Below are 19,427 nucleotides of genomic sequence, written 5' to 3' on the forward strand. Positions count from 1 at the left end.
CCTAGTTCTTGTGTCGTCTTTCCAACATATAATTTAGGGCAAGGACATGTAGCTATATAGACCACCCCCTGGGTTTTACAGTTAATGAATTGTCCGATTTCATATTCCCTTTGGTCACTTGGGTTAGTGAATTTTTTTGATATGTGGAATGTATCTGCAAAATGAGCAATCTCCACAAGGTGCCGATCCCTGATATTTGTCTCTATTGTTTATTACTTTAGTTCCCACATCTTGGAGGAAACTTCAATTCAGTTCAGTTTCCTTTTAACTTGCAGTGGAATCAGACTAAGTCTTAGCGCAAGCGCATAGTAGGAATCGTAGGTAGTGAAATAGCCTTTGGCTTTTGGATGTGTGAAATTGAATATATCCTGGGTCGCAGATAAAGGTCTAAGTGCCTTGAATTGAATTTTAATTCCACAGCACACATCCATGCATTCTTTTTTATTAGGGGAATTAGGGATCCCAGGGATTCCATCCCGAATTTCCTGTAGGCAATGTACTTGTTGAGGAATCTCAGATTTATAATCATCCGAAATGACCCTTCCTTCTTTTTTACCAGAAAGAGACTGGAATAAATCCCTGGCCCTGTGGGTTCTGAGACTGGGATATGAATTACGACTCCTAGATCTATGAGATTTTTGATACTTTGCCAAATGCCGTTCTGAGCTTTCCCTGACCCTAGATTTGATATAAAAAAACCTCCTTGGGGCCTAAAGAAAATGATATCTTGTAGCCTGTTCTCACTACTTCCTGGGCCCAGGGATTTGATGTTATCTTTTTCAAGGCAGATAGAAAATTCTTCAGTCTCCCCCCCTCCCCACTCTAGCATCATTGTTTATCGCTGGGTTTAGTCTGGGGGTTAAGGAGAGACCCTTTACCTCCTTTGGGGTAACTTCCCTTTCCCTCTGTAGGATCTCTCTTGGCCCTGAAAGGAACGAAAGGGAATTTTCCTCCTAAAAAGGTCTATTCTTTGGAAATCCCTTCTTTTTATCTGAAACTTTTTCCAGGATCTTGTCTAAGACTGGCCCGAAGACATATTCACCTGAAAAAGGGATAGAACATAAAACTTAATTTTCAAAGTTTTGTCCCCAGACCAGGATTTCATCCAAAGGGCACAACGTGCCGCGTTAGAAAGACCTGCATCCTTGGCAGAAAATCTGATGGACTCAGAGGAAGCATTCACTAAAAAGGCCATTGTTGATTTAAGGAGAGGGATAGAGTTTATTATTTCTTCCCTGGGGGTCTTATTCCTCAAATGGGATTCTAACTCGTTCAACCAAAAGGTACATATACCTCGCTACCGAAGTCTCAGCGATGTTAGATTTGAGATTAAACATAAACGCCTCCCAAGATTTACATAATAAGCTATCAGTTTTTCTCTCCATGGGGTCTCTCAATTGTGATGCATCCTCAAAGGGCAACAAAGTTTTTTTTATTGACCTTGGCCACTTGTAAATCTATCTTGGGGATCTCGTCAAATAGTTTTGATTATTTTGATCATATCCCGAATGTTTTAGCTAATTGGGAACAAGCTCTTTTTGTCCTTAGACCCCCAAACATCTCCTCTTGAATGGAGTGAGATTTTTCTCTTACGGCTTTTAGGAGGTCCGACATCTCATCAGCGGCAAAGTAGAATTTTTTAACTGCCCTCAGGGATCTCTCCTTCCGAAAGGGGGTCTTCCTCCTCCCACTTCCTAAAAGAGGAAGCATCGTCACCCATGCATTCTGAATCAGAAGAGGAGGGTGGAATTATTTTTTGCCTCTTTGGAGGTAAGGGTCCCTGGTCAGACTCCGACATCTGGGATAATGAAGCCTTGACCTCCTCCTGAATCATAGAACGAACCTTGTCTTGAGACACGTTCCTCCCGGACTATATTTGAAATGCACTCTTTGCAGATCTTTTTGAGGTACCCGTCCGGTAACCTTTTGAAACATGAAATGCATTTTGCAGGTTTTTTTTGTTTCTTCTGAGCGTCTTTAGAAACCTATGAGGTGAGAACAGACCAAAAATTAGACAGATGGGACTTAAGGATTGCGATTAGGTGCAAACACCACCGGGCGCAATAGTTAGAGAGGAACCCTGAATCCTTATAAAGGGTGATCCCCAACCCAAATATGTGCCTGACATCATAAGAAAAAGACAATCCACACAGGGAACTTACAGAAGGCTGAGAAGGAGCATCGAGCTCTCTGGGCGATTGTGGTTCCGGGCCTGACATGTCTAAACCACCGACCTCAGATCAGTCCAGCACGCGGCTCCTCGCTTCGCCGGCCAGCATTGCAACGCTGAGCCCGCCTCCTACATCACTTCCTGGATGTACCAGAAGCAACGCCATTCAAGACGCGAATGCGCTGGGCGCTCTCTCCAGCTTAAACCACCAGGGCCAGGAGGAGGACGCTACCCCGGGAGCAGGCTCCGGATCAACCAGAGTGAGCCCTCCCTTCTCTCCCCTGCCCAGCTTTTGTACCAGACCGCCGGCGAGCAGGGAAGCACCGCATGCATCTTCACCCATGCATTCTTTCCTGCGGTTTAAAGATAAGTGCCACAGCACACTTCTCCCCACTGGGAGATCCACAAAAACGAATAAATGCTCATCTTCTTTCTTCATCTCTCTGACCAACAGGGAGACCTTTCTCTGCCCTGGCCTCTGTAGGGACAGAAAACACTGGTGTATGGTGTAGGGGGGGTGTTTTAACCTCTTTGTTCCTGCCCCTACAGAGGTCAATCTCCTTGTGGCCGTCATGGTGATGATATGGAAAATACACATAATGGTTATCGCCACATCCGAAAATGCCCACATAAAAAAAAATATATATCTTCCCCATACGGCAAATGGAAAAAAATGGTCAATGCGCTATTTTTGGTTGCTTCATTTCCCACAAAAAATTTAATACAGAGATCAAAAAGTCGTTCACACCCCAGAATGCTATCAATAAAAAGTACAGATCGCCCTGCAAAAAATGAACACTCACACAGCTACAAAAAAGTTAGAGGGGTCAGAATATGGCGACCAAAAAATAAAACAGATTTCTTCCAAGGTATTAATTATTTTATCAGTATCAAAACGCAAGAAAAACGATACATATAAAGGTATCACTGGATTCGTACTGACTGGTCAGTTTTATCGCACATCAAACAGCATAAAAAAATTTAATAAAAACTGTCGCGGGATTGCTTTTTTTTTTTTTTTTTTACAAATCCATCCCAGTTGGAATTTTTTTCCTGCTTCGCACTACATCATATGCAATATTATATGGTGGCGTTGGAAATTACAACTTGTCCTGCAAAAAACAAGCCCTTATACGGCTGTGAATGAAAAAATAAAAAAAGTTATGGCTCTGGGAAGGCAGAGAGCGCAAAACGAAAATGCAAAAACTTCCAGGGTAAAAATGGTTAAAAAAAATAAAAACCTTTGGAAAAAAAATAAACATTTTCTTTTGATCGCCATATTGTGACACCCATAACCTTTTTTTTTTTATTTCCGTCTATATGAGGGCTTGTTATTAGTGAGGTGAACTGTAAATTTTATTAGTACCATTTTAGGGTATGAACAACTTTTTGATAACTTTTTATTACATTTTTTGCGGGGGACACAGTGACCAAAAAATGGGAGTAGATTTTAACAGTTCGGACATTACAGGACACAGCTATGCCTGTTATGGTTATTTTTTGTAATTAATTACCGCTATTTATTTTTTTATGTAAAATTGGGAAAGGGGGGGCTGTGTTTTTAATATTTTTTTTACTTTTTACACCATAATTTTTAGTCCCCTTAAGGTTGCTTGTCCCACAGACTGCAATTAGAACAGTGGTTAGATACATTGCTATGTAAAGAATGAAAATTACAAAATTACTGGGTAATCTATCTATAAAATATAAAGGTATATGAATATTAAGCGTCTTACCTGCTGCTGTTCTCCACCTTAATATAATTTGCTTCCCTTTTGCTCTCATCATCTGCATAAAACCCATACAAAGGCATTGTAAGATGTTTTATTAAGGAGCACAATACAAAAAAAGAAATAAAATTAAAAAAATTTGGGCCCTGATTTGGTGTCATGCCTTCAGCAGTTTGTTATTGTTCATTTATTCACAGTATGCTTTATAATGTATAATTCTCTGTTTATTATGTAACTGCACCATCTAGTGGCCATTCACATACACTGCTGCTTTTCACACTAGAAATTTGACCCACTTCAGCTTCCATAACTGGTAGCCTATGAACTCTAGTGACATCATCAGCCCTGCACATAGCAGCCATTTTCCTCATTCACAGCCACAATTACAGAGGTATCCACACGGTCTGGTAGTGTCCTGTTCCATCCTCTACATCTAAGCTTACGGTAGCATCGCTGTTTTACCTTTCTGATATATATCCTTGCAATAAAGACGAAGTTGGACGTTACTCCATTGTCAATTCATTGCTGGGAAAGGTTTAGCTGTCTGTCAAGCTATGTACCTTCACAGATAAGGAGGACCGAACAAACAGTATTGCCAACGCAACAATACAAAACGACATACAGTTGCAAGAAAAAGTATGTGAACCCTTTGGAATGATATGGATTTCTGCACAAATTGGTTGTAAAGTGTGATCTGATCTTCATCTAAGTCACAACAATAGACAATCACAGTCTGCTTAAACTAATAACACAGAAAGAATTAAATGTTACCATGTTTTTATTGAACACACCATGTAAACATTCACAGTGCAGGTGGAAAAAGTATGTGAACCCCTAGACTAATGACATCTCCAAGAGCTAATTGGAGTGAGGTGTCAGCCAACTGGAGTCCAATCAATGAGATGAGATTGGAGGTGTTGGTTACAGCTGCCCTGCCCTATAAAAAACACACCAGTTCTGGGTTTGCTTTTCACAAGAAGCATTGCCTGATGTGAATGATGCCTCGCACAAAAGAGCTCTCAGAAGACTTACGATTAAGAATTGTTGATTTGCATAAAGCTGGAAAGGGTTATAAAGTATCTCCAAAAGCCTTGCTGTTCATCGTCCACGGTAAGACAAATTGTCTATAAATGGAGAAAGTTCAGCACTGCTGCTACTCTCCCTAGGAGTGGCCGTCCTGTAACGATGACTGCAAGAGCACAGCGCAGACTGCTCAATGAGGTTAAGAAGAATCCTAGAGTGTCAGCTAAAGACTTACAAAAGTCTCTGGCATATGCTAACATCCCTGTTAGTGAATCTACGATACGTAAAACACTAAACAAGAATGGATTTCATGGGAGGATACCACAGAGGAAGCCACTGCTGTCCAAAAAAACATTGCTGCTCGTTTACAGTTTGCACAAGAGCACCTGGATGTTCCACAGCAGTACTGGCAAAATATTCTGTGGACAGATGAAACCAAAGTTGAGTTGTTTGGAAGAAACACACAACACTATGGGCCAGATTTATCATTACTCTGACAGCTCACTCCACTTTCACATATGGCTAAAGTCAGTTTTAGCCAAGTCAGATTTATGATCGGCCCTTTAAGACTGTAATAAATGTGGTTTGATGGTAGCAGTTTATCCGTCAGTAAGCAGCTTTACAAAAGTCGCACATCTTTATGAAAAAGTCGCACGTTCTATTAAAAAGTCTCATAAGATAAGCATGGTCCTCACTGGAGTGAAATTGCGACTTTTTAAATAGTCCCAATAGTAAATCTGTCTAGAGATTCATTTACATAAGAAAACACGCCCACTTTCAGAAAACTGGCGAGCATAGTGCAGAGCAGAAAAAAGTCGCAAATTTGTGCGCAGTTTTAGCGTTTGGGACTTTTTTTGGGACTTTTTCACTCCATTATTCTGACCTGAGCTAATGATAAATCTGGCCCTATGTGTGGAGAAAAAGAAGCACAGCACACCAACATCAAAACCTCATCCCAACTGTGAAGTATGGCGGTGGGGGCATCATGGTTTGGGGCTGCTTTGCTGCGTCAGGGCCTGGACGGATTGCTATCATCGAAAGAAAAATGAATTCCCAAGTTTATCAAGACATTTTGCAGGAGAACTTAAGGCCATCTGTCCACCAGCTGAAGCTCAACAGAAGATGGGTGTTGCAACAGGACAACGACCGTAAGCATAGAAGTAAATCAACAACAGAATGGCTTAAACAGAAGAAAATATGCCTTCTGGAGTGGCCCAGTCAGAGTCCTGACCTCAACCAGATTCAGATGCTGTGGCATGACCTCAAGAAAGCGATTCACACCAGACATCCCAAGAATATTGCTGAACTGAAACAGTTCTGTAAAGAGGAATGGTCAAGAATTACTCCTGACCGTTGTTCACGTCTGATCTGCAACTACAGGAAACGTTTGGTTGAAGATATTGCTGCCAAAGGAGGTTCAACCAGTTATTAAATACAAGGGTTCACATACTTTTTCCACCTGCACTGTGAATGTTTACATGGTGTGTTCAATAAAAACACGGTAACATTTAATTCTTTGTGTGTTATTAATTTAAGCAGATTGTGATTGTCTATTGTTGTGACTTTTTAGATAAAGATCAGATCACATTTTATGACCAATCATTCCAAAGGGTTCACATACTTTTTCTTGCAACTGTATACCAAATGCCTCTTTGGCAGCTTTTTGGGAGCGGAGACATTTTTGTCTGGCAAATGCTGGCATTAAATGGGTCTGGCAGTTTCAACAAACTCTGCATACATTAGTACAAGCAAACATAAGACACTTTGTAGAGAAAAATTATGCATTCTCTGCACTTCAACCACTTCTCCTCCCAGTGGCATACATAGAGAAGTAAGGGCCCCATAGCAAGGATCAAACCAGTCCCCCCACACAGGATAGAAGGGTTTCCACCTAAACCCCTTTCAATGACCCTTGGGCAATTTTATCCACTGCCTCATTTGCTAAAAGTTGTTCCTTTAGAGGGTAGAGTCCTGACCAAGTTTTCACCCCCAGTAGAAGAGGGGCTGATCCCAACTGGGCCCCCTCTTGCCCTTGGCCCCATAGCAGTTGCATGGTCCCCCCCCTATGGTAGTTACGCCCCCTGTCTCCTCCCTTCTGCACTGATCACTCACTATTAATTCTCTGATCAACTACAGCTTGATAAAAGCAGAAATGAGACAGATACTCAGTTTCACTGAGAGATCAGATTATAGCTGCTGCCCACAGAAATCTATGGGGGAGGCAGAAGCTGCGGACAAAGATGCTGCTGGTTCCATGAAGTGACCCCTTGCTCACCCCAATGCTAGATTCACAGCTGCACTACTATAATGTCATCCTTGCTGTTTATCTGTATGTGAGAGATGGAGAAAAGAAGATCCTGCTCCAGTATCTCTACAGGGAGTGCAGAATTATTAGGCAAGTTGTATTTTTGAGGATTAATTTTATTATTGAACAACAACCATGTTCTCAATGAACCCAAAAAACTCATTAATATCAAAGCTGAATATTTTTGGAAGTAGTTTTTAGTTTGTTTTTAGTTTTAGCTATTTTAGGGGGATATCTGTGTGTGCAGGTGACTATTACTGTGCATAATTATTAGGCAACTTAACAAAAAACAAATATATACCCATTTCAATTATTTATTTTTACCAGTGAAACCAATATAACATCTCAACATTCACAAATATACATTTCTGACATTCAAAAACAAAACAAAAACAAATCAGTGACCAATATAGCCACCTTTCTTTGCAAGGACACTCAAAAGCCTGCCATCCATGGATTCTGTCAACGTTTTGATCTGTTCACCATCAACATTGCGTGCAGCAGCAACCACAGCCTCCCAGACACTGTTCAGAGAGGTGTACTGTTTTCCCTCCTTGTAAATCTCACATTTGATGATGGACCACAGGTTCTCAATGGGGTTCAGATCAGGTGAACAAGGAGGCCATGTCATTAGATTTTCTTCTTTTATACCCTTTCTTGCCAGCCACGCTGTGGAGTACTTGGACGCGTGTGATGGAGCATTGTCCTGCATGAAAATCATGTTTTTCTTGAAGGATGCAGACTTCTTCCTGTACCACTGCTTGAAGAAGGTGTCTTCCAGAAACTGGCAGTAGGACTGGGAGTTGAGCTTGACTCCATCCTCAACCCGAAAAGGCCCCACAAGCTCATCTTTGATGATACCAGCCCAAACCAGTACTCCACCTCCACCTTGCTGGCGTCTGAGTCGGACTGGAGCTCTCTGCCCTTTACCAATCCAGCCACGGGCCCATCCATCTGGCCCATCAAGACTCACTCTCATTTCATCAGTCCATAAAACCTTAGAAAAATCAGTCTTGACATATTTCTTGGCCCAGTCTTGACGTTTCAGCTTGTGTGTCTTGTTCAGTGGTGGTCGTCTTTCAGCCTTTCTTACCTTGGCCATGTCTCTGAGTATTGCACACCTTGTGCTTTTGGGCACTCCAGTGATGTTTCAGCTCTGAAATATGGCCAAACTGGTGGCAAGTGGCATCTTGGCAGCTGCACACTTGACTTTTCTCAGTTCATGGGCAGTTATTTTGCGCCTTGGTTTTTCCACACGCTTCTTGCGACCCTGTTGACTATTTTGAATGAAACGCTTGATTGTTCGATGATCACGCTTCAGAAGCTTTGCAATTTTAAGAGTGCTGCATCCCTCTGCAAGATATCTCACTATTTTTGACTTTTCTGAGCCTGTCAAGTCCTTCTTTTGACCCATTTTGCCAAAGGAAAGGAAGTTGCCTAATAATTATGCACACCTGATATAGGGTGTTGATGTCATTAGACCACACCCCTTCACATTACAGAGATGCACATCACCTAATATGCTTAATTGGTAGTAGGCTTTCGAGCCTATACAGCTTGGAGTAAGACAACATGCATAAAGAGGATGATGTGGTCAAAATACTCATTTGCCTAATAATTCTGCACGCAGTGTATGTGTAAGGGTGCATTCACACAACCATGATTTTCTTCTGCGTCCGATCCGCAATTTTTCCGGATAATGCACGGATCCATTCATTTCTATGGGTCCGCAAACATTTCGGAATGCCTTTGTATGTCATCTGTGTCCTGTCCGTTCCGTATGTGCGTTCCTTTTTTTTTTTTGGAACCTGTCCTATTCTTGGGCGCAAATTGCGGTCTGTGGCCCCATTGAAGTCAAAGGTCTGCAAAAAACATGGATAGCACACGGAAATGCATCCGTATGTCATCCGTTTTTTACAGACCCCTTGACTGAAAATGTTCAGGGAAACCCGCTTTCAGTCACATGTTGCAGCAACACAGGCCCAGGAAGAACGAAGAGGAGACCGGACCAGAGCAACATGGCCATCAACGTTGAAAAACGAATCATCCTGGTGCAGGAATGGCCCCAATTATGGGACACCCGCTCAGAAATTTACCATGACCGCATCAGGAAAGATGCGGCATGGGTAGAAATCACTAGAGAGCTGCATCCACAGGAGTGGGAGAAAGCCAGCAAGACCCCGCGCAAGAATATGGGTATGTGTGGACCTCATATAATGTGATATAACCATGCTGCTTCCATTATGTGACCCCCAATGCACCCCAAAGTATGTGACCACCTCAATGCACCCCAAAGTATGTGACACCCCCAGTGCACCCTAAAGCTTGCGACCCATGTGCACTACAAAGTATGCAACCCATGTGCACCACAAAGTATGTGACACCCCCAGTGCACCCTAAAGTATGCAACCCATGTGCACCCCAAAGTATGTGACACCCCCCAGTGCACCCTAAAGTATGCAACCCATGTGCACCCCAAAGTATGTGACCCCCCCCCAGTGCACCCTAAAGTATGCGACCCATGTGCACCACAAAGTATGTGACACGTGCACCACAAAGTATGTGACATACCCCCAGTGCACCCCAAAGTATGTTATATCCCCCTAGTGCACCCTAAAAAGTATATGTTCCACCTGCACCAATAGGTATGTGACATGAGTCCCCAAACTTGTCATCCAAAGCCCGTTGTCAAATGAATTACCTCTCAAAGACAATATTTAAACTAGTGTGAGCGGCTTACGGCTCTTTCACACGAGCGGATGCCATGCGGGTAAGGCTACTTTCACACTGGCATTTCTGGGTCCGCTTGTGAGATCCGTTTCAGGGATCTCACAAGCGGTCCAAAACGGATCAGTTTAGCCCCAATGCATTCTGAATGGATAAGGATCCATTCAGAATGCATCAGTTTGGCTGTGTTCCGCCTCCATTCCGCTCTGGAGGCGGAAACCAAAACGCTGGGGGACGGATCCGTTTTCACTGACACAATATGGTGCAATTGTAAACGGATCCGTTCTGAACGGATACCAGCATTTGCATTATAGGTGCGGATCCGTCTGTGCAGATACCAGACGGATCCGCACCTAAACGCAGGTGTGAAAGTAGCCTAATCCGCTGCGTGAAGGAGTGCCAAGCCCCACTCTGGACAGCAGAGACACGGAGCATTAACATGATTGATTATGCTCTTTGCCTCTCTGTGATCTTTTTACTACAAAATCACGGTGACAACTTTATCTCACTGTGATTATGTAGTAAAAAGATCACAGAGAGGCAAAGACCATTGACTTGAATGGAGCCACAGAACGTGATTTGCGGGCAATAATAGGACATGTTCTATCTTTAAACGGAACGGAAAAACGGAAATACGGAATGCATACGGAGTACATTTCGCTGTTTTTGCGGAACCATTGAAATGAATGGTTCCGTATACGGACCGTAAACGGAACGCAAAAAACGGCCAGTAAACGGAAAAAAAAAACGGTTGTGTGCAGGAGGCCTTAGGAAATAGTATCCCGGTCCTCCGACGTCCGTCCGCACACTCCGCTGCCTCGCCCGAACTGTTCGGACGGACGCGCATGCGCGGCTCTATCTCAGACGCGATGGATATTCTGCACATGCGCAGCCGCCCGAAAGAGATAAAGGTGTGCGCGCTCACAAGTAAATGAACAGGCCGGCCGCAGGATCGCAGACGATGAAGTGCGCAGGCGCGGCCCATGGATGCGGCAGGCAAGATGTGGCCGTATCCATGGGCAGCGCCAATAAACAATACTGATACAAAAAAGAAATTTTAAATAGAAAGGTTGATTATTTTTAATGACATGTATAGGAAAAAGTTTTCAGTGGGGGCAAAAGATTCTAATTAAGACTGTAATAAGTTGTTACAAACTTCTTCTTATCTTAGGAGCCTCCCCCCTCCCCATTCTGCTGTTAGGCGAGGCTCTGTCTATGCAACGCTATGAGGAGAGGAGGAGACGAAGGGGGGAGGCAGAGAACTGTGCTGTGGGCAGTGTTTGTCTTCTAACTCCCACAGATGCTTTGAAGAAGATGTGTGCACTGTGAGAGGATGCTAAAGCCAATCCCTTGGCTGGATGAATATGATACACACATTACTCACTGCCTATAGAAGAACACCTCTTTGAAGTGTCATATATGACGTGTGCAGTTAAGGGTGGGCGATATGGCCTAAAATCTATAATGCGATATAATTTGAAGTATGTGCGATATATATTGCGATATATTATTTTCTTCTGTATGTATACAAAAAATACAAATTACAAAACTTTTCAAGAAATTTTTAATGTGTATTGTGTAACACAGTAACAGATCTTTTTCCAAACAATGTAAAGATGAAGTCTAAGTGTTAGTAAAATACAAATTTGTTGAAAATAAAGTGCAAAATGTAAAAAAATAAACATTACATTTCTTCCTCCTGTCCTGATTACTTATTTATATTGCACAAAAATAAAAAGATGCACATATTTGAACTAAAAACCCTTCAAGTTCAACATGTTTCTTTTCCATTAAAGGGAACCTGTCATCAGCTTTATGCTGCCCATACTAACGGCAGCATGAAGTAGAGACAGGTGAGTTGATTTCATTGGTCTGTGTAGTTTAAAAGTAATTTGTTGGCGAGAACCAACTTCAATCATTGCAGACTGGGCCTGGAAAAGAGTCACAGCCACCTGAGAAGAGTCCTGGTCATTCATGAATTCCTGCTCTCCCGCCCTCCTGCTGATGACTGACAGGCTTCTACCTAGTTTTCTCCCTTTCTTTCTAGGAGAGAACTGCCAATCATCAGCACACAGGCATGGAGAGCAGGAGATTATGAATAACCAGGACTCTTCTCAGGTAGATTTGACTCTTTTCAAGGCCTGGGCTGCAATGATTATGATGCTGGTTCTCGGCAACCACTTACTTTTAGCGCATGAGTGACACACCACTGACATCAGCATTTCTGTCACTATCTTATGCCGCACTCAGTGACCTCAGTGAGGTCTGCATAAAGCTGATGACAGGTTCTCTTTAAATAGACAACAAAATTGCAAACTTGCAAATCAATATGTAGTGCAAATACAAACATGACTGAACGAACATCAGTGTTTATGCTCCTTGCATATCAGACAAGGTTTTTTGCCAGGAACACAAGTTTGTCCGGTGGAGATCGGTGGCATGTTAATATGTTGCCACTGGTGCTAAATGCCCTTTCTGAGGGGGCGCTTGTGGCAGGAATGCAAAAGTATTTCTTGGCTAGGCTTGCCACCCTGGGAAAATTAGCCTGGTGCAGCCTCCACCACTCCAGTGGGTCAGCTTCTCCTTCTACATCCAGTGCCTGCAGGTAACTCTTAAGCTCAATTACAATCGCTTCTCTGTCAGTGAGGGCAGCTGGGCTAGGCTGAGCGGATGCCTTTTTGAAAAAGCTGCCCAGACTTCGTTTACTCCTCTTGGGTTCTCTCTGGGCTTCTCCATCAGCTCCTGTGCTTGTGTGTGATGGTGGTGACTCTGTGGCAGACACAGCTTGCGTCTCTGGCAATGCCTGAATTTCTGCTGCTGCTTTTGTGAAGATGAAGTCTCTTCGGTCATCTGCTATATATGATGATCTGAAGCATGGGTCGACCAAGGAGGCCATATCCAGGAGGTCATCAGTTTCAGCGTCTGCGTACTTCTCATTTAAATACTTGAGGATGGCTCTCTTCATGTCCTTTGTCAGGTCTGTGTCAATGTCATCATCAGCTAGAGGAAGAACTGTGGTGTTTAGAAGGTGGAGCACAGGTTTGACATACGACACACTCACATACTTTTCTCCAGACAGAGCATCTTAACTCCAACAGGGGATTGAGGGTCTTGTTCATAGATTCTAACACATCAATGTCCTGCCAAGTTGGTACCAGGTGCCTGGTTTTCCGGTCTGCTTTCAGGACCTGTGCTATGGCCTTCTCTTGTTCAAGCACCCGCTGAATCATCTGCTGTCGAGACCCCCATCTTGTTGGTGTTTCAGTGAGGAGGCAGGTTTAGCATCTTATCTCTTCTTCCTTTTGAGCCAATGAAATAATGCCTGGGCCTCAGAAAGTACTGCCCTTTTCTGAAGATGTATATACCGCTTACTTTCCGTAATAAAGTAGAGATTGCATTGACCATCTATGTGTCAGCATCTAGTCTCTCAGCCACGCGTGGATATTAACCCCTGGGGGATACCTTGATTCGGAGCACCAGAGTGTATCTTAAAGGCTTTAATTAAAAGCCGCTTTGTCACAATTTTCATCCTTCCATTTTTCTTTGCGGACCATAAAAAACGGAAGACACACGGAAACATTACGTCCGTTTTATACAGACTTACGGAACAGAAAGATAACGGAAACCATACGGAATTAAAATCGGGCACTCGGATCCGTGATTTGCAGACCACAAAACAACAATGGTTGTGTGAATGCACCCTAAAGTGTATGGGGAAATAACCGCAGGTAGTCTCCACTGCTGATGGAGCTGAGCTCAGGAAAACTGACAATTAGAGCTGAAGATAGTAGAATAAGAACACTGCTGAGGCTTTTTTCACACTGCTGGCAGGAGTTCCCGCATGATGTTCAAATTACGCTGCGTGGCTATTTCTCCAGCCGAATCCTGGCATATTTGCTGGATCTCTGCCGGACCCCATCATACTCAATGGGACCAGTGGGCATTCTGGTAACGTCTGGCAATGCCAAATCCAGAGAGCTCCTGTCCCAATTGTAAAACAAGAAATGTAGCATACAAGTCATATAATGGCCAGAAATAGTACTATTCCTCATGTACACACACAGAGCATATTTGGAAATGTTAGGCTACTTTCACACCTGCGTCAGGTGCGGATCCGTCTGGTATCTGCACAGACAGATCTGCACCTATAATGCAAACGCTTGTATCCGTTTTTAAAAAAAAGTCGAAGTCAAAACAGATCCGTTCTGACCTACATTGAAAGTCAATGGGGGACGGATCCGTTTTCAACTGCACCATATTGTGTCAGTGAAAACGGATCCGTCCCCATTGACTTACACTGTAAGTCAGGACGGATCCGTTCGGCTCCGCTTTGCCAGGTGCAAGCAGCGTTTTGGTGTCCGCATCCAGAGCGGAATGGGGGCGGAACGGAGCCAAACTGAGGCATTCTGAACGGATCCTTATCCATTCAGAATGCATTGGGGCTGAACTGATCCGCTTTGAACTGTTTGTGAGATCCCTGAAACGGATCTCACAAACAGAATTCAAAACGCCAGTGTGAAAGTAGCCTTATCTGAAACTATAGGTATATTTTAGTAGGGAAATTTATCATGAAGGGAATATTTGAAGAGTGCATTGCTGTAATTTGCATCAAATTTATCAAACATCTCACACTGTTTCATAAATTTGGCACATCTTTAAACATAACACTTTTGTCTCTAGATGTGGCTTTAGTTTTTACCCCTACTACAATAAGATTGCACAGTTGATAAGGCTGGGGCTACACAGCGACCTGGAGATCACAGGACATCATAGCTAATGACAATCATAGTCACAATGCAACACACGACATGTTGTGACTGACAATCGCAGAAAACGCAATATTGTACACTGCTCAAAAAAATAAAGGGAACACAAAAATAACACATCCTAGATCCGAGTTAATTAAATATTCTTCTGAAATACTTTGTTCTTTACATAGTTGAATGTGCTGACAACAAAATCACACAAAAATAAAAAAATGGAAATCAAATTTTTCAACCCATGGAGGTCTGGATTTGGAGTCACACTCAAAATTAAAGTGGAAAAACACACTAGAGGCTGATCCAACTTTGATGTAATGTCCTTAAAACAAGTCAAAATGAGGCTCAGTAGTGTGTGTGGCCTCCACGTGCCTGTATGACCTCCCTACAACGCCTGTGCATGCTCCTGATGAGGTGGCGGACGGTCTCCTGAGGGATCTCCTCCCAGACCTGGACTAAAGCATCTGCCAACTCCTGGACAGTCTGTGGTGCAACGTGACGTTGGTGGATAGAGCAAGACATGATGTCCCAGATGTGCTCAATTGGATTCAGGTCTGGGGAACGGGCGGGCCAGTCCATGGCATCAATGCCTTCGTCTTGCAGGAACTGCTGACACACTCCAGCCACATGAGGTCTAGCATTGTCTTGCATTAGGAGGAACCCAGGGCCAACCGCACCAGCATATGGTCTCACAAGGGGTCTGAGGATTTCATCTCGGTACCTAATGGCAGTCAGGCTACCTCTGGCGAGCACATGGAGGGCTGTGCGGCCCTCCAAAGAAATGCCACCCCACACCATTACTGACCCAATGCCAAACCGGTCATGCTGGAGGAGGTTGCAGGCACCAGAACGTTCTCCACAGCATCTCGAGACTCTGTCACGTCTGTCACATGTGCTCAATGTGAACCTGCTTTCATCTGTGAAGAGCACAGGGCACCAGTGGCGAATTTGCCAATCTTGGTGTTCTCTGGCAAATGCCAAACGTCCTGCACGGTGTTGGGCTGTAAGCACAACCCCCACCTGTGGACGTCGGGCCCTCATATCACCCTCATGGAGTCTGTTTCTGACCGTTTGAGCAGACACATGCACATTTGTGGCCTGCTGGAGGTCATTTTGCAGGGCTCTGGCAGTGCTCTTCCTGTTCCTCCTTGCACAAAGGCGGAGGTAGCGGTCCTGCTGCTGGGTTGTTGCCCTCCTACGGCCTCCTCCACGTCTCCTGATGTACTGGCCTGTCTCCTGGTAGCGCCTCCATGCTCTGGACACTACGCTGACAGACACAGAAAACCTTCTTGCCACAGCTCGCATTGATGTGCCATTTTGGATAAGCTGCACTACATGAGCCACTTGTGTGGGTTGTAGACTCCATCTCATGCTACCACTAGAGTGAAAGCACCGCCAGCATTCAAAAATGACCAAAACATCAGCCAGGAAGCATAGGAACTGAGAAGTAGTCTGTGGTCACCACCTGCAGAACCATTCCTTTTTTATTGGGGTGTCTTGCTAATTGCCTATAATTTCCACCTGTTGTCTATCCCATTTGCACAACAGCATGTGAAATTGATTGTCACTCAGTGTTGCTTCCTAAGTGGACAGTTTGATTTCACAGAAGTGTGATTGACTTGGAGTTACATTGTGTTGTTTAAGTGTTCCCTTTATTTTTTTGAGCAGTGTATTTTCGTAACAGGATGCTTGCACAAATGTTTTTTTTTAAGACTTGCTGCTGTGTCGTTGAGAGCAGCAGGTTTGGGCGACACACTGTGTGCGGAGAGCTTCCGACTCTTCTCTGGAATATTTTTGCCCAATCCTTTTGTTATTTGCATTCCTCCTAGAATACTCATACACATTCAGCCGAATGTGTAAGGAGAAGCTAGGAGGGATTCGGGAGATATAGCTGTCAGCCGAACAATTGTGTTCAACTGCTCAGTAAAGCTAATTGAAGCGGATATATTAAGAAATTGTTTTATATTCAAAATACAGTCTATAAGGAGATTCTGTGTGTCTCAAAGGAAACTATGTTATAGATAACCCACTCAAGGTTTATGCACAAGGACCCAGGCACTGGAACACAGAGTCCCTCATTGCCACATGAAAACTAAAAGGATTAGGAAGTACAGCATGGAACAATAGCAAGCTGTACTATGAATCCAGCAGAACAACCAGGCACAGAATCTAAACCTTTCCAAGTGACAGTACCTTGTACTGAAGCAGATGAATCATCTTCAGATGGCCGTCTCTCATCATACATCTGTATAATAAAGCAGGATGTAAGTGCCATGTGAACTGTATACACTTCCTCTTACAAAATACATTGCTAATAAGCAAGAAAACAATAAAGTGTTGCTTATCCATTCTAATAGTTGTGGAGTTGTGTATGTAAAGCCTTCCCTCTACTGAGCTTGAATAAGGGTACTTTCACACTAGTGTTATTAGAATCCGGCAGGATCCGGCAAACTGATATCCTTTTGTTCTGGATCTGTTAAAAAGCCGGATCCATCTCATCCGGAATAACGGATCCGGTATTTAAATTTTTTTCAAAGATCAAAATCAAAACCCGCTCTTCCTATATCCCAGCGCAGGCGTACACAGGAAAACCGTATCTGGCGATCCTGCAATTTCTGGAACACTTGGTATCGGATCCGGCATTAATACATCTCTATGGAAATTAGGTGCGACAAGTGCGGAATTGTTCCGGGATTTTGGCCAGAAAAAAATACTGCAGCAAGCTGCGTTTTTTTGTACGGTCAAATACCATACAAGGGCCAGAACGGAAGACATCCTGATGCATACTGAACAGATTGCTTTCCATTCAGAATGCATTAGGACAAAACTGATGCGTTTTTGTTCCGGTACTGAGACCCTTTGAGACCGGATTTCAATACCGGAAAAGAATAACGCTAGTGTGAAAGTACCCTAAGGCCTCTTTCAGACGGGCGTTGCGGGAAAAGGTGCGGGTGCGTTACGGGAACACCTGCGATTTTTCCGCGCAAGTGCAAAAGATTGTAATGCGTTTTGCACTCGCGTGAGAAAAATCGCGCATGTTTGGTACCCAAACCCGAACTTCTTCACAGAAGTTCGGGCTTGGGATCGGGGTTGTGTAGATTGTATTATTTCCCCTTATAACATGGTTATAAGGGGAAATAATACATTCTGAATACAGAATGCCTAATAAAACATCGCTGGAGGGGTTAAAAAAAATAAAAAATTATTTAACTCACCTTAGTCCACTTGCTCGCGCAGCCCGGCATCTCCTTCTGTCTCCTTTGCTGAACAGGACCTGTGGTGACGTCACTCCGGTCATCACATGATCCATCACCATGGTAAAAGATCATGTGACGGACCATGTGATGACCGGAGTGACGTCACCACAGGTCCTTTTCCTGCACACAGCTAAGATGAAGACAGAAGATAAGCCGGGCTGCGCGATCAAGTGGATTAAGGTGAGTTAAATTATTTTATTTTTTTAACCCCTCCAGCGCTATTTTACTATGCATTCTGTATTCAGAATGCTATTATTTTCCCTTATAACCATGTTATAAGGGAAAATAATAATGATTGGGTCTCCATCCCGATAGTCTCCTAGCAACCGTGCGTGAAAATCGCACCGCATCCGCGCACTTGCTTGCGGATGCTTGCGATTTTCACGCAACCCCATTCACTTCTATGGGGCCTGCGTTGAGAAAAACGCAGAATATAGAGCATGCTGCGATTTTCACGCAACGCACAAGTGATGCGTGAAAATCACCGCTCATGTGAACAGCCTCATAGAAATGAATGGGTCGGAATTCAGTGCGGGTGCAATGCGTTCACCTCACGCATCGCATCCGCGCGGAATACTCGCCCGTGTGAAAGGGGCCTAAAGCATTTTGTGTAGCTGAGGCTGATATAGTTCTGTACTGGATGACGTGAATGATACAAAGCAGGCTTGAAGCAAGTTTACACTCGGTTTACAGCTGCGTCCACCAATGCCAGAAGGACCCCACTGATTTACATGGAATCGCAAAGTGAACTGAAGAGTGGGAGTAAATGTTAGGAATCATTCACAGTAGCGGAATTTGCCAGTGGAATTTTAGCATGGCCACCGCTCCAAAATTTCACTGGTGAGTGAGTGATGTCTGTCTCCTATTGTTTTCAATTTCATGATCAAGAACTGGTTTCCGTCACTCCCAGTCCAGTGGGGACCTCCAAGAACTGCTATGCTGAAAGGGAAGGCAGCATAATAGATAAGTTAGGTGTTTTTTTTGCCAGTGTTTTAATTATACAATCCCTTTAATGCCTTTTTGGGCATTTTAATTATACAATCCCTTTAATGCCTTTTTGGGGGTCTTTTATTTAAAACCGGCATTTTAGACACGGTCTTTAAAAAACCAATGCGCTGGTGGTGGCTGCGCCTAAGTTATGTAGAGGCTCCTGCGCATCCACTGGTGGAATACATCTACGCCAGCTTCCTTGCTGGCGTAGATTTATAACATTTTCTACGTAGAAAGCAGGCAAAGAAAATGATAAATGTTCCCGCCCTGTTCCCCACCCACTTTTTTAGACCAGGTGTGAGCGGGGAAAAGTCGCAGATCACAGCGCAAATAACCTGATATACGCCAGAAAATAGGCATATATCAGTTAGTAAATTACCCCCTTTGTTCACATACTTATGAAGCAAAAAACTGTAAAAACTGGAGCTCATAAACAACCAATTTATGGAAAAATACTTTATTGTT

General features: G+C 43.6%; 1 protein-coding gene across 2 annotated transcripts in view; it reads right to left on the reverse strand.

The window, feature by feature from the left end:
- ZDBF2 (zinc finger DBF-type containing 2) overlaps nt 1-19,427 on the reverse strand; it is a 73,111-nt gene that overhangs the window by 29,717 nt on the left and 23,967 nt on the right. For both annotated transcript variants that reach the window (XM_040440984.1, XM_040440983.1), the window contains 2 exons: nt 16,909-16,960; nt 3,907-3,958 (listed from right to left, as the gene is read on the reverse strand). In XM_040440984.1, coding sequence (XP_040296918.1) covers nt 3,907-3,958; nt 16,909-16,960 — 104 coding nt within the window. The remainder of the gene's footprint in view (nt 1-3,906; nt 3,959-16,908; nt 16,961-19,427) is intronic.

This window comes from Bufo bufo, chromosome 7 (assembly GCF_905171765.1).
Source record: "Bufo bufo chromosome 7, aBufBuf1.1, whole genome shotgun sequence".
Lineage (NCBI taxonomy): Eukaryota > Metazoa > Chordata > Amphibia > Anura > Bufonidae > Bufo > Bufo bufo.